Source organism: Podarcis melisellensis (genome assembly GCF_964234715.1).
Source record: "Podarcis melisellensis genome assembly, chromosome: 2".
NCBI classification, from domain to species: Eukaryota; Metazoa; Chordata; class Lepidosauria; order Squamata; family Lacertidae; genus Podarcis; species Podarcis melisellensis.
This window is the reverse complement of record NC_138529.1, coordinates 99,156,987-99,170,772: the sequence shown is the minus strand read 5'-3', so window position 1 is coordinate 99,170,772 and position 13,786 is coordinate 99,156,987. Positions and strand designations below refer to the sequence as shown.

General features: G+C 39.9%; 2 protein-coding genes across 3 annotated transcripts in view; both read left to right on the top strand.

The window, feature by feature from the left end:
• The window catches only part of LOC309365078 (uncharacterized protein C3orf49), a 160,329-nt gene that overhangs the window by 93,074 nt on the left and 53,469 nt on the right, over positions 1-13,786 (top strand). The window lies entirely within an intron of this gene.
• Positions 1-13,786, top strand: part of ATXN7 (ataxin 7) — a 94,579-nt gene that overhangs the window by 70,896 nt on the left and 9,897 nt on the right. For both annotated transcript variants that reach the window (XM_081901635.1, XM_081901636.1), the window contains 4 exons: positions 6,186-6,441; positions 9,083-9,342; positions 10,912-10,994; positions 12,345-12,610. In XM_081901635.1, coding sequence (XP_081757761.1) covers positions 6,186-6,441; positions 9,083-9,342; positions 10,912-10,994; positions 12,345-12,610 — 865 coding nt within the window. The remainder of the gene's footprint in view (positions 1-6,185; positions 6,442-9,082; positions 9,343-10,911; positions 10,995-12,344; positions 12,611-13,786) is intronic.

The window sequence follows — 13,786 nt, the reverse complement described above, 5'->3', positions numbered from 1 at the left end:
CATTTTGAATTTTGAGAGAGTGCTGATGGCACCAGTCACACATGGCATAACAGAAAATGGCTGCCAAGGGGTGTGGCATAACAGAAAGTTAGAAAGACAACCATCCCTGAGAGCCAGTTTCCCTTTTCTGATGCAGCTGCATGTAATCCCTGATAACCTGTGTGGAACAGTTTGGGGTGTGGCGTGGGGAGCTACAGGGAAGGGGGAATTGTAGAAAATTGTCTCCCTTTTCTTACGTGAGCAGACTCCACCACGGGATCAAAAGCTGTGCAAATGGAATGACAGCATTGGATTTCAAACTTTCACCTCAGCGTGAGTTCATGAGGTCATATTTTTAAAATACAATTTTGACAACTCTCAAATTTATATTCTGGTATCTGTCATATCATACACAGAGAGATGGGACGTGTGATATGAGCTGTTCTTGTCACATACTTCATGCTTTAATGTACAGTTGTGTGAGGTTTGAGGTGTAATGCCATGATTTTATGTCCTGAGAAGGGACAGTTGATCTCAAGTGGGTTCTTTAGGCTGGGGAATGAGGGTGCTGACAGTGAAATCTAAGAGTAATTCTCCTGCAAAGTATCAGCTTAATACTGGATAAGCAGCAGATTCTGTCTTTCAGATCTCCTCTTTAATTACTACCAGATAAGAGAGATGCATTCTCTCTAGACCTTGATTTTCATACTATAATACCCTATATAATATTACTCACAGGGTGGCTTTACAGATAAAAAATAGTTCAGTTATTTCCCCATTTTATTAGGTCCAAGTATTCACACTTTTCAAACAGAAGAAGACATAATATATAATTTCATCAGTTCCCTCACAAAAGTCCATTCACATGAGGGTCTCATTTGTTGTTGGATATCCAAAATCTACATCTGTTGCTCAGTTCCTGCTTAAAAATATTTTGGTACAAGAAACGTTGGATTTGTAATTTTGTCTAGATATGCCATTTTTCTACCTTTACCGTCCTAGTCTAATATTGAAATTTATATCACCATTGAAGACTTCACTGTCAAAACAATTAACAAACACTGCCTGAGTCGCCTAGTGAAAAATGACGTTAATGATATTTCTGTCAATTAAAACTGTACATTGCAAATTAATGAGTGTTAGTTGTTACATCAGTTTCTCAACCAATAGTTTATATATGTGTGTGTTACAGTGTAACTCCCCTGTCATTTTAAGATGATGTAAAATAGAAGATACAGTACTGGTAACTTGCCAATGAATGGATCAGATACTATTTTTAACATTGACTTGTATTGGGATTTAAGATTTGCTAAGTGTACAGTAGCTAAGAAGGTAGAAATATCTAGCCTTTTCTTTTTTCTTTTTGCTTCTTGTAAGGGTCCAGTATCACTAATATTGGCTCTAGCAAAATCCTAAAGCACTGCTGAACTTTTAAGGCCTCCAAATAGTAAGTTAGCAAATCCACTCTGGGAATCTCGCCATTGTTATAAAAAGACACTTGGCACTTAGTATTTTGTCCTATTTAGAAGCACACCATTTACTAGGCTATAAAATGCAAATATACTTGCACAGCACGTAGTTTTGTAAATAGACTAAATGGCCTGTTTTCGGATATGGTGGAAGATTACTAAGAGAAAAACTAGAAGTGAATCAATGCAAAGATTTATTTGCTCCCAGACTTCTGGGGTCCCCCCACTTTTTATTTAGAACTCAGAATTACAACGGAAGCATGTGGTTCATTTTTAAGTTTAAATGTGTAGTTTTGACACCTCAGAGAGCCCTACCTTATTTTGCTGATTGGCTGGGAGGGTCTGGTTGATTTTGAGGTGTTCAAGAAAGGGATGAATTAGCTTGAATGCTACTCCTAACAATTAAGAATAAACTTGAATTAGGATTCTTTATGCCTCTTACTAATTGGTGGTGGTGTTTTCACCCCATCTATGATTGATCATGTGATTGATCAAATAATCCAGGGATTATGTTGTTCTTGGGATGGAGTGGCAATCCTCGGATTTAGAGTTTGCATTTAGTGCACCACTGTGAAATTTGGTCATAAATCAAGCAAGAGCATCAAACTTGCATATTAACATATTCCGAATGTAATTCTTTTTGTTGCTATTTGTGCAATTACTATCACAGACCCTGAAATAGCAAGCATGCTTCGAGATAATTTATGGTTTGGCCACAAATGTGTACACAGATGAACATGAAATATTAAATTTACACACACACCCAACAAGGCTGCTGGAATTTCAGATGAGTAGATCCTTCATCTTGGCTTTGCAGTTCCCCCAGTCCGTTCTCTATGCAATGCTACCTTTTCAGGAAGTGATATATTCATATTGGGATGGGTAATGACCTCCTTTCCAAATATTATTTAATGTCTTGATGTACAAACATGGGATATTCCTCTATTATTTATAAAAATGAAAGTACACATTTAGATGTCTGGTTTTCATTCCTATATCTGAGGTATGAACGCTGACCAAAATTAGATGGCCTGTGACCTCATGCAAGGATGTAGACTTTAATTTCAGAAAAGAAAGCTGATGTTTATAAACTATCAGTAAATATTGAGAACCTCACAGAGGAGACATACTGCATAGGGCTACCAATTGCTGAGTCTTCATTTATGTGTGGTATAAAAAATAGCTATGCAGATTTTTGGTTGAAAAAAATATTAGGTTAATCTGAAGGGGCTATTTCAGACTCATTTCGTATGAAGAGTCAGTGAAGCTTATGCAGGGCTATTCCAGAGTTTTCCTGATACCACTGTTTTTCTTGTGATTCCTTATGAGATATCTGGGGGCGACTTGATTAATGAATAATGCCACTGTCTCCTGTGTGATGAATTGTGGGTAGACACTCTGGAAAGAGGAAGATATGTGTCTCTTCTCAGATTTTGTGTGTGTTTGAATGAACAGTTATGCAGTAGGAATGTATACTTGACTGATTTATCTATACAACCTTATTGCTTACTAGTAACTTCTTTCATAACAGGTTTAAAGCAGGTTGGATATTTGTTAAACCCAAAGGTTAAAAAAACGCACAAAACAGTTTCTCTAGTTGTGCCCAGAATAGAACAGATTCTAGTTGCAGTTCTTGGATCCAAAACCTTCAGTTCCAGAGAAACATTAAAGGTGCTCACAGATCTTCTGCACCAGAGAGCAAGGAAATTAGAAGTTCAGGCACTCGACCTCAACATCTGTGCCATCTAAATACGTTCTCTTACTCAGCCAGTTTACACCTTAGCCTCCAGGCATTCACACTTTCCCTTGATCTTTCTGCCCTAAATCATATTTCCCTCTACATATTCAGTGTATGTATTGGATGAGCAAAGAATTGAATGGAAAGGGTGTAGTTCAAAGAAAGGTTTTAAAACTGCTGTGATTCAGCTACTCTTTATATCCTTCACAAGGCAGATTTTCAAGCCAAATTTCTTACTGATATAATTTGTCTTGATTTTATGATGAATAGCATTTTCAGGCTTTAAAATGATAGAAAGGTGAAAAAGCAACTCGCCTTAACTATACAGTCATTCCAGCAGCTCTTAAAATCAAGGCTAAACATATTCAAAAATCTGTATAATCGTTTTGGGGATTTGTGTTGAGCTTCCGGTGTTGGTTTCTTGTCTGAGTTCTGCCATAACTGGTCTGGTCAGGTTATGAACAGGGAAAGGGGAGGAGAAAAGTATTGCTCATAGAATCTCTGCAGTACCTAAATAGAGGACTATGTGTATTATGGATGCAAGAGTTAGGTAATGGAGGAAATAGTCCCTGCCAAGTTTGTGCTTTTTTTTCAGTCATAGGAAATACTAGACTAGCAAAAAATAAATAAAAAATACCTAGATAATCTGCAAGGAAGCTTGGTTTTGTAGCCCTTCCAGATAGTGCAATGGTTATATGCCTTTGCAGTCATGTTGCTAGATCTCATTTCATATCACACTTTTTTAAAGTAACAACTGATAAAACTGGAAATACACATCCTTTTTAAAAGTGTCTGGCTCTTCTGTTACAGTAAGGGGAGAAAATCCCGTGCCTGTATCATAAGTCCTAATGCTGAATTTTGAACACTGGTTTGAATCTAAGGGATGTGATTAAATTACAGTAGTTTGAAGCCTCAGGAGCCTACACTTATCAGCCTTGAGCCTGGTTAAGATCATAAGAGCCTGCAAAATCAGGCCAGTGGCCCATCCAGCCCACCATCTTGTCCTCACATTGGCCAACAAGATGCCATAGGGAAGCCCATGAGAAAGCATGGAGCTTTCTCCTCGCCTACGATTCCCATCAACAGGTGTTCGGCAGCCTACTGTCAAAGGACAGTGAATGTAGCAGATTCACACTTCTTCATTACCTAATGGATGTAGTATTGCTTAATGAATGCCCTGGTGTGCACATCACACATTAGCACAAGAACATGGGTTTCCAAAGAAGAGATCATGGCCACCTAGCTTGCCCCTGACTACTAAACCGTGGTTTGGCTTAGCATGTCCTTCAAACTTGACTCAAGGTTTAGCTTTTGCCAGAATACCCACAAGCTACAACCAAGATTCTTTCAGGAGTTTATGGCTCATGGTTTGTCCAGGAGATCTAAACCACAAGCCTGCATTCATATGACATGCTAAGCTCTGCACACTCTTGCCTTAAGTTATGGTTTGGCTTAACATGACATGCAGACCAGAAACTTGCACTCCTTCACCTATATGTACTTGCCTAGTACTTGAGATCTTCACTGGAGGTCCTTCTCTAGGTTTCCCACTTATTAATACAAGGTGGGTATTACTAGGGAGAGGGCCTTTTCAGTGTTGATGCCCTGTTTATAAAATGCCCTCCCCCAAGAGGCTTGTGTCACACCCAGTGCTTTTTTTCCTGGGGGGATGCAGGGGTACACATATCCCTAAACATTTTGTGAATCTTTGTACTTTTGTCCATTTACTGTATTTGTTTTTCCTGATTTGAACTATAAAATGGTGATTTTCTTGAGTCAAAATGAGAGTATACCAAAACATTTTTTAAGAAAAAAAAAGTACTGGTCACACCCACTGAATCTTTTAGAAGCTATGACTTTTTTATTTGCCCAGTGTTCTTTTGCTGGTTTTGAAATGCTTTTACAGTGCTGTGTCTATGCTGACTTTTAGATCATATTCCTTCTGATTAGTATTGTTTACAACTGATGGTGATGGCAAAAGTTTAAATGATAATTAGTGGGGGTTTTCAAATAAGTTTGTAAACTGCCAAGAGGACTTGAGTTGTATATAAATGTAACAAATAAGTTTGAATGACCCTAGACAAAACTTTCATAATGACTTCAATGCAGTGCTGCTGTTCAAGGGATTTAAGTCGAATATTCAGCTGCCAGCCACATTAGAGCAGATAAATTGGAGATGTGCATGACCACAACAGGAATAGGTGGCTGTGGCTGCAACTAAAAACCTGAGATTGCTAGGACCCTGCCCAGGGCCAGACTAGGCCATTTTCCCACTTGAGACAAATTGCCCTGCCACCTTCTCCGGCACTTCTTTCCATTGCCAACTGGTAGCTTGGAGAGAGTGGGATGATCCCTGGGGGACAAAAGACAAGCTACAGCAAAGAGATATTCACACTTACCCAAATGAACACTATTATTATTATTATTATTATTATTATTATTATTATTATTATTATTCCTGCCAACCTAGCAGTTCAAAAGCACATCAAAGTGCAAGTAGATAAATAGGTACCGCTTCGGTGGGAAGGTAAATGGCATTTCCGTGTGCTGCTCTGGTTTGCCAGAAGCGGCTTAGTCATGCTGGCCACATTACCCAGAAGCTGTACGCCGGCTCCCTCAGCCAATAAAGAGAGATGAGCGCCACAACCCCAGAGTCTGCCACGACTGGACCTAATGATCAGGGGTCCCTTTACCTTTTATTATTATTATTATAATAAAATGTGTGCCACTACTTCCTGTAACATTTTCACAGTGGTTTACCAAGTTAAAACAGTACCAACAATAACCAAGCAATCAATGACAAAACAAACAGTAAAACAACAGCTGTAGGGGGAAAGAGTGGGCACAATGTGGAAAGCCAACGCACAGCAGCAATCTGTGTCCAGAAAAAGCAGCTTTTTATTTCCACATGCAGTGGAGCAGGAGAAGTTCCAACCTGGTTTAGAACCAGTTCCATATTCTCGGTGTTTGCTAATATGCTCCTCCTTTTTCCCTTCCAGAAAGAAGACACAGCTCCTCCAGCAAGCCACCTTTAACCCCTCCTTCCTCTTCAGTATTCTCCCTCTTTTCGCCTCTGACTTCAAAAAGCAAAGGTAGCAGCGGAGGTGGGAGCAGTCGTTCATCCAGTGGCGGAGGTACTAGTGCATCGTCATCATCCAGTTCCAAGTTGTTGAAGTCACCCAAAGACAAGCCGCCAATCAGTGGAAACAATAGGCCAATGCACCTGGTACATAGCAAAGGTCCCCATGACAAAATGTGAGTATGCTCTATATAAGGAGAGGCACTAAATGTTTAGCAATGGATACAAATACTATCTCAGTTTTGTATATCTCATTTTGAAAAGGCATATTTCATTTTGGTCTAGGGCTCCTTCCCAGTAACTGGCGTAAGATCGATGCATATCTTCCACCCACCCATTCCCTTTCTCGTCCAGTCACTAGTATAGTGGCACATAATGTTCTGGAGCTAATAGGAACCGTGCTTGCATTAAACCGGGCTGTGGGTGGTTTGCAAATAATTGTTAGAGGTAACAATGGTTATCATTAAATATAGTGTGTAGACCTATATACAGTGGTGCTCCGCAAGACGAACGCCTCGCAAGACGGAAAACCCGCTAGACGAAAGGGTTTTCCGTTTTGGAGGTGCTTCGCAAAACGAATTTCCCTATGGGCTTGCTTCGCAAGACGAAAATGTCTTGCGAGTTCCTGCGGGTTTTTTTTCCTTTCCCCCCCTTTTCCTGAGCCGCTAAGCTGCTTATCAGCTGATCCGCTGATAAGCCGCTTAACAGCTGATCGCTAAAAGCCGCTAAACCACTAATAGCGCTAATCCGCTAAGCTGTCAATGGGCTTGCTTCGCAAGACGAAAAAACCGCTAGACGAAGAGCCTCACGGAACGGATTAATTTCGTCTTGCGAGGCACCACTGTACTTCACTAGTGCTGGAAAGGGAAAGAAGAGAATAATTCACATGGGTACAAAAGAAGGGCTTAGCCTATAGGATTCATGCAGAATATTTGATCTGCGCCAGGGTAGGGCTTTGGTCTTTTAGCTGCTGAGCTGTGACTTAAAATTATATTGCAATTCAATATGAAGGAGGCTGCACCAGCAGCATCACTGCTGCACTTTTTAATGTTTCTGGAAGGGGAAGGATGATATAGAAAAAGAGAAAAACCATATCAAATTGGGGAAAAAAGGAAACATGCTCATATGGCAAAAAGAAAGTTAAGAGTTGGTTACAAGTTGCAAACTGGGATTAAATATGTTTCCTGAGTTTCCTAAGCATGCTGGAAACTTCTGAGTTAGAAGGTCAGGGCCACCCACTAATTTTTATATTTTGTGTATTATTATTTTTTAATTTTGTACACTACTTTGCCTCCAAAGACCACAGGGCGGTTTACATTATAAAGTTGTTGGACATAGAAATCATACTGGTGCAACATTGAAGTAGAAATGTATTAAATGTCAAATGGTTTCTGCGCACATACTCTAAAAAGTGAACAGCTGAATCTGATATATTGTGTACCTGAGAAAGAAGAACAAACGTGATCGAATAAAATGTGCATACGCTTTATAAAAGGGAGATGAGCAGCCAGACATCCTATTTTCTATTTTGAATTGAACACAGTAAGTTGGATCCAGACTTTGTCCTCCACTAACGGAAGCACTCTTTCGGTCCATGGGTTCCTTTGGATCTTGTGGCAACCTTTGCCCAGATGGGCAATTCACATTGTGGTCTGTGCACCCATCAAACACCCAACTATGACTAATGATTGTATTAAGCATGGGACCATTTGCAAATTAAAAAGGGGCAGGGAACCTTTATTGAGATGTTCACTTTTCTGGTAAAACGGAATAGTGACACACACAAATCATTGGGGTCAACAGCAAAAAATGCAAAATATGTTTGTTTCTTGTATTTTCTCTTTAAAAAATTGATTTAAAAGTTCATTTTTTTAAAGGCCATAAAATTCAAAAACCCACATAATCAGTATGCAGGTTCTAACTTATTCCACAGTTTTTTAGTCATCAAAAAGCACAGTACAGTTTTTTCATTCTGTTCCTAGTGCTGTTTCCCATTTGTATGAAGCTGCTGGATGCACTCATTGAGGGTTAAGGCATGGTGGTATCAGTATGCTGATGGCACCCAGCTCTTTCCTTCATACCATCTGAATCAGATGTAGCTATGTCTCTGCTGAACTGGTGCCTGGAGGCAGTAATGGACTGGATGAGGGCTAGTAAATGGAAGGTGGATTCTCACTAGAGGAGAGGTGCTGTTGGTGGATGGTTCTAATGTTTGGGAACTGTGTATTTGGCATGTTCTGGGTGTTTGCATTGTCTCTGAAGCAGCAGGTACATGGTGCTGCTAGATCCATTGTTGTCGTTGGGAGCTCGGGTAGTTTTGTTGGCTAGGAGTGCCTATTGCCAGCTATGGCCGGTTCAGCAGCTGTAGCCATTCCTCGGTTGAAACACCTTGGCCACAGTTTTGCTTGCCCTACACATCATATAGCATCTATTTTGTAGGATCTATACTGGCTACCAATGTGGTTTGGAACCACCTTTTCCCATATCAGCCAGCCTGTGCTATCAGATTGGTGGAGGGCACTGATTATCAGAGAATGTGTGAGGTTGTGCTATATGGCCTTCTCAGTAATTACACCCCAACTGTGGATTTCCCTTCTCCTTAGAGGCCTATGGATGGCTACATATCTAATGGAGATGCATCTGTTCTCCCAGGCTTTTAGAGGACCTGGCTGATCTGCTCTGGAGTTTAGGGTTGTTTGTTTTATGTATCACTGCTCCTAATTTCTGTTTCAGCTGTATTTTACTTTGTGTTGGAAACTGCTTTGATGAAAAGCAGTCTACATATTTTATAATAAATTACCTATTTCCTCCTTGCAGCATGACTCCATCTGTCAAAGTGGAAAAAATACATCCAAAGATAGATGGTGCACTATTGAAACCTGCTGTTGGTCCAACCTGTTCTACTACTGTGAGCTCCTCAATAAAGACTGGCCTTAATCCCTCAATACCAAAGCCACCCTTGCCTTCCCCTGGACAGATACTGAATGGTAAAGGTCTTCTCTCTGTGCCTCCATACTCGGAAAAGAAGCAAGACGAGAGTACAAATAATAGGAAATTTTTACACAAAAGATTGTCAGGTAATTATTATACGGCATTTTTTTCCCCTCGCTTGCTAACAATAAAAATAAAAGAGCAACTGGCAAGGGTTCAGAAGCATTGTCTTCCGGCTTCAGATGTACTTTGGTTAATTTCTAACAAGCCACTGATTTGCGAAACTGGTTAACCAAAGTTCTGGGTCTGGGAGGGGACATGAAACATGCAAGGTTTGGGCTCTTTCACATATTGCTGTACCAAAGTTTAGTGTGACATCTGAGGAGAGCAGAGCTGTTGTATGATAATAAATCTTGTGCACTAGAAATGCTGTCTAAATCAGGCATAGGCAAACTCGCCCTCCAGATGTTTTGGGACTACAGCTCCCATCATCCCTGACCACAGGTCCTGTTAGCTAGGGATGATGGGAGTTGTAGTCCCGAAACATCTGGAGGGCTGAGTTTGCCTATGCCTGATCTAAATGCTAACTCTTGGTTGGTTCCATAGCACCATGTGTGGTGTACTTGCACAGGTATTACTTCCCTTTTTCGGGTGTTCCTCCATCCCTTCTTGGACCTTCTGGTGCAGCACTATTTGAGATCCTGCTGATCATAAAAATCAGCCACATATGCACGCCCAGCCTTCCTTGGATCCTAGCCAACATTATTAAATATGCCTTAAATCATCATAATGTGGCATGAGCTAGAAATGCACAAAACGAAATACACAAGTGCTGATTAATAGTGAAAGCGTTCACTATTTCCTTTAAAGTGTCCCTCATTTGAAGTATAATATATATTTTTTAATCCTCCTAGGTGAATTAAGTGGTATGAAATCATTTCCCTGGTGCAAGAAATAGCCCTAGATAAAGGCCAAGAACCGACACAGTCCACACAGCTATATAGTTTTCAACTTGGAAGCTTTGATAGCAAATGAGGCAAGCCATGAACAGTGTGTTGACTCTTGGACAGGGGATCGGAAGAAAAGCACTTACGGGATGGGGGATTGCACATGTAGATCTCTTGGGTCTTAGCTGCTGTGACCATTTATGGACCCACAGTTATGGAATTTTGCCAGTTATGGAAGCATGTACAGTTTAAAAAGAGCACTGTTATTTTTTAAATAAAAAAATAAGCGCACCTGCTCCTTAATCTCTTCAGTTTGTGTGTTTTTGAAATCTTAATATATGAATTTAAGAAGGTTTTCCTCCCTTTTTCTTACCTATAGCATCATATATAGATTTCTATATAAATGTAAGAGAGATGTGGCTTCCACTTGACTTAAAGTGTATGGTATATGTCAGTAACACTGAACCGTTAAAATATGACAGTATGATTCATTTTTCTAGTTTCACTTTAATTTATATTTCTTTACAAAGCATGCTCTTTGAGTCTGTGTGGTTCCTTTTTCACGGATTCTATAAAGAAGAGGGGCGTAGGTGTAACGAAAAATACAAGTGTGGCAATACCTTTACTTGGTTTCACATCTTAAACTCAAAAGCAACTCTGGGGTTAGTTCTGCATTGAAATAAACAAATTCAATTTCTGAATGAAGCACAAACTGCTGTTGTTGTTGTTTGCATTGTTATTATTTGTATTATTATTTGTATTTAACAGAGAGAGAATTTGATCCTGATATCTACTGTGGCGTCATTGACATAGAAACGAAGAAACCCTGTACTAGGTCTTTGACATGCAAGGTAAGATGCCTTCTTAATGAACTAAGTTTTCTGAACGTCAGGACAGAGAAGTCAAAGTATGATTTAGGTGATTCAGACAACTTCCTGAAAACAACTTAGAAAACTCTATTATGGAAGCTAGTAAGAAGGTTAGAGCTAGACTGTAATAGGAAGAAAATCTAGTTTAATTTAAATCTTAATTTATGTGTTTTCAGACAATGCAGCTAAATGGTTCCAGTTCCTCCCTCCCACCCACTTTTTTAAAAAATAGGGAGATACACAAATAGGTTTTGGCAAAATAGGGAGTTCTGCTTAAATACGACTTCATCTTTTGACATGGGGAAACAAGGCAAGGCCACAGGAAATTCTGATGGGAAAATTCAGATACTGGAATTACTATCCTGAAATAATGCAAATGATTAAAGAAAATAAGCAAATGCAGTATAAAAATACAGATCATATATGCTCTGAATTGCATTCACACTGTCACCTCAGCTCCCTTACTAGGGCAATACTGCAAACCTCTTTGCTGTCCTTATTACCAAAGATGATGTGCAACTGTGAATCTCTGGCTGGGTTTGAACTGGCACTAAAAATGTAGGGTAGGGTATTTATAGCTATAACATGTTGAAGAATGGCTTGTACACAAAACCCTTTAACTGCTGTGCAGAACACCTATATTTCCAGCAGAGGGAGCACCAGCTAATGTAATTTAACAAAATGGCATTTCTATGTTTAAGTTGGTATTAATGAAATTCAAGAAACACCATTATATTATATCACAAACACTGCAGAACATGGATACACAATCCAGTGTTAATTCCTGTACTACCTATGGTTAGGACCCATATGTACTGAATTTGATTTACCATGAGCTAGGAAACTCCATGATTATGACGTTTTAATGGGTTTAATGCTCACTTTTAATATCTTCTTAATGCCAGATGCAAGTATGGCACATGGCATTTGCAGGTCTTGTTTGAAAGTTTGGCCTGTGTCACTTCATGCCAGTTCATATATTTATGCAGCCAGACATATGATGCATATAATAGGCTCTTTTCCATTTTCCTCTCTGCATTCCTGGTATTCTTCCTTCTATCCATTTTTGTGGATTAGATTGGAGTTCCTTCTTGGCCAGGTCTCCCCACCACTACCAATTCTCCCCATTCCACTGTTCCTGATCCAAAAATGCTTCATAAATCACCACTCTACCCACCTCCCCATATGTATTGTGCTGTGTTTTCCTAAAAGCAAACAGGATAAATCTGCACTAGTAAAATGACAGACATAACAATACAAGGCTTGGTTTTATATATATAGCACAGATATACCTCTTCAACCTGGAGTAATTGGTTGCCTTTTAATTTCCAGACACATTCCCTAACTCAACGGAGAGCTGTACAGGGTCGAAGGAAACGATTTGATTTATTACTAGCTGAGCACAAAAGCAAAACCAGGGAAAAAGAATTACTCCGCCATTTGGATCATCATCAGCAGATGCCCCCTCTCAGGGAACCACATCCCTCACCTTCAAGAACTTCCCAGGAGCTGCACCAAAATTCTCATGGAGTTATTCCTACAGAATCAAAGCCTTTAGTACCTACTAAACCCAAACCTCACACCCCCAGTCTTCCAAGGTAAAGAAAATCACCCAGTGACTTTTGGGGAGGGAACTTGAGGAATTGTGACTTTCTGCATTAGGCCTGGTGAATACTTGCTTGTCTGGTCCGTCTGCTCCATTTGTGCCACTCCAGGTAGCACCAGCTCTCCCATTTTAAGATTTTAAGTGTCTGAACTGACCCATACTACAGTCTCACATTAGAATTCCTATGACACCACTATAGGCAATGCAGCAATACACTATAGGCAATACTCTCACAAGCTTTGGATTGATCTGAATTAGCTCTGCTTATTAAGCTTAGCATGGTAACAAGTTAATGAAGGTAAATGATCAGACCACCTAGATATTTTCAGGTAAGCCCAGATCATTGTGACCTGTTCCACAGTCAAGAAGCATGAGAACATTAATAGAGCAGGCGCTGAAGGCTGTAAATGCCAAATAGTTGAAAAAGTTTGGTCAAGGTCTCCATTCTTCTGAATTGGAGGCCAGGAGTCACCATATGCCTCTCTCTAAAGCCGAGAAACATTTCTGCAATTAGTCTGCCTTTGGTTAAAAATAAAAATCCTATCAACACATTGTGTGAGCAGAAGGATTTTCCAGGCAATCTGTGTAAGGTAAGCTTTAATTTCTAAGAACGACTGTCAAGCAAGCGCTCTAAGGCAGAAGGTGTTGTAGTTACCAAAGGCTATTGGCCAGTTTAGGCTTCGTTCACATAGTTGTTTTCAGCTGTATTTTCGGCATATGAACCCCCTGTACTTTCTGTGTCAGAAGAGCTGTGCAAGCTTTGATTCAGCAGAGGGGTGCATTCATGTAAGACAGAGAGAGGAGAGTTTCCACCAATTTCCCCCTGTGTGGTTTTGTAGGGTTCCTCAACTCTCTAGAACAGATTTCCAGGGATTTACAATGGTCCAATGTTGTGTGATTATTATTATTTTTTTGTAAGAAACTATTACTCTTCATGCATGTTCATATGTGTTGTAATTTCATGTTAAAATACAAATTTTAACAGCTTGGATATGTGAGATAGATGATGTTTGTTTCTATTCAGAGGGGCTCAAGGCAATATATGTATATATTGCTGCCCACCCCCACGTTGTCCTCACAACAACCCTGTCAAATGTACGAGACTGAGTGACTGGTCCATGGGCATCCATTGAGCTTTGTGATTAAGCGCAAATGGGAACTTGGGTCT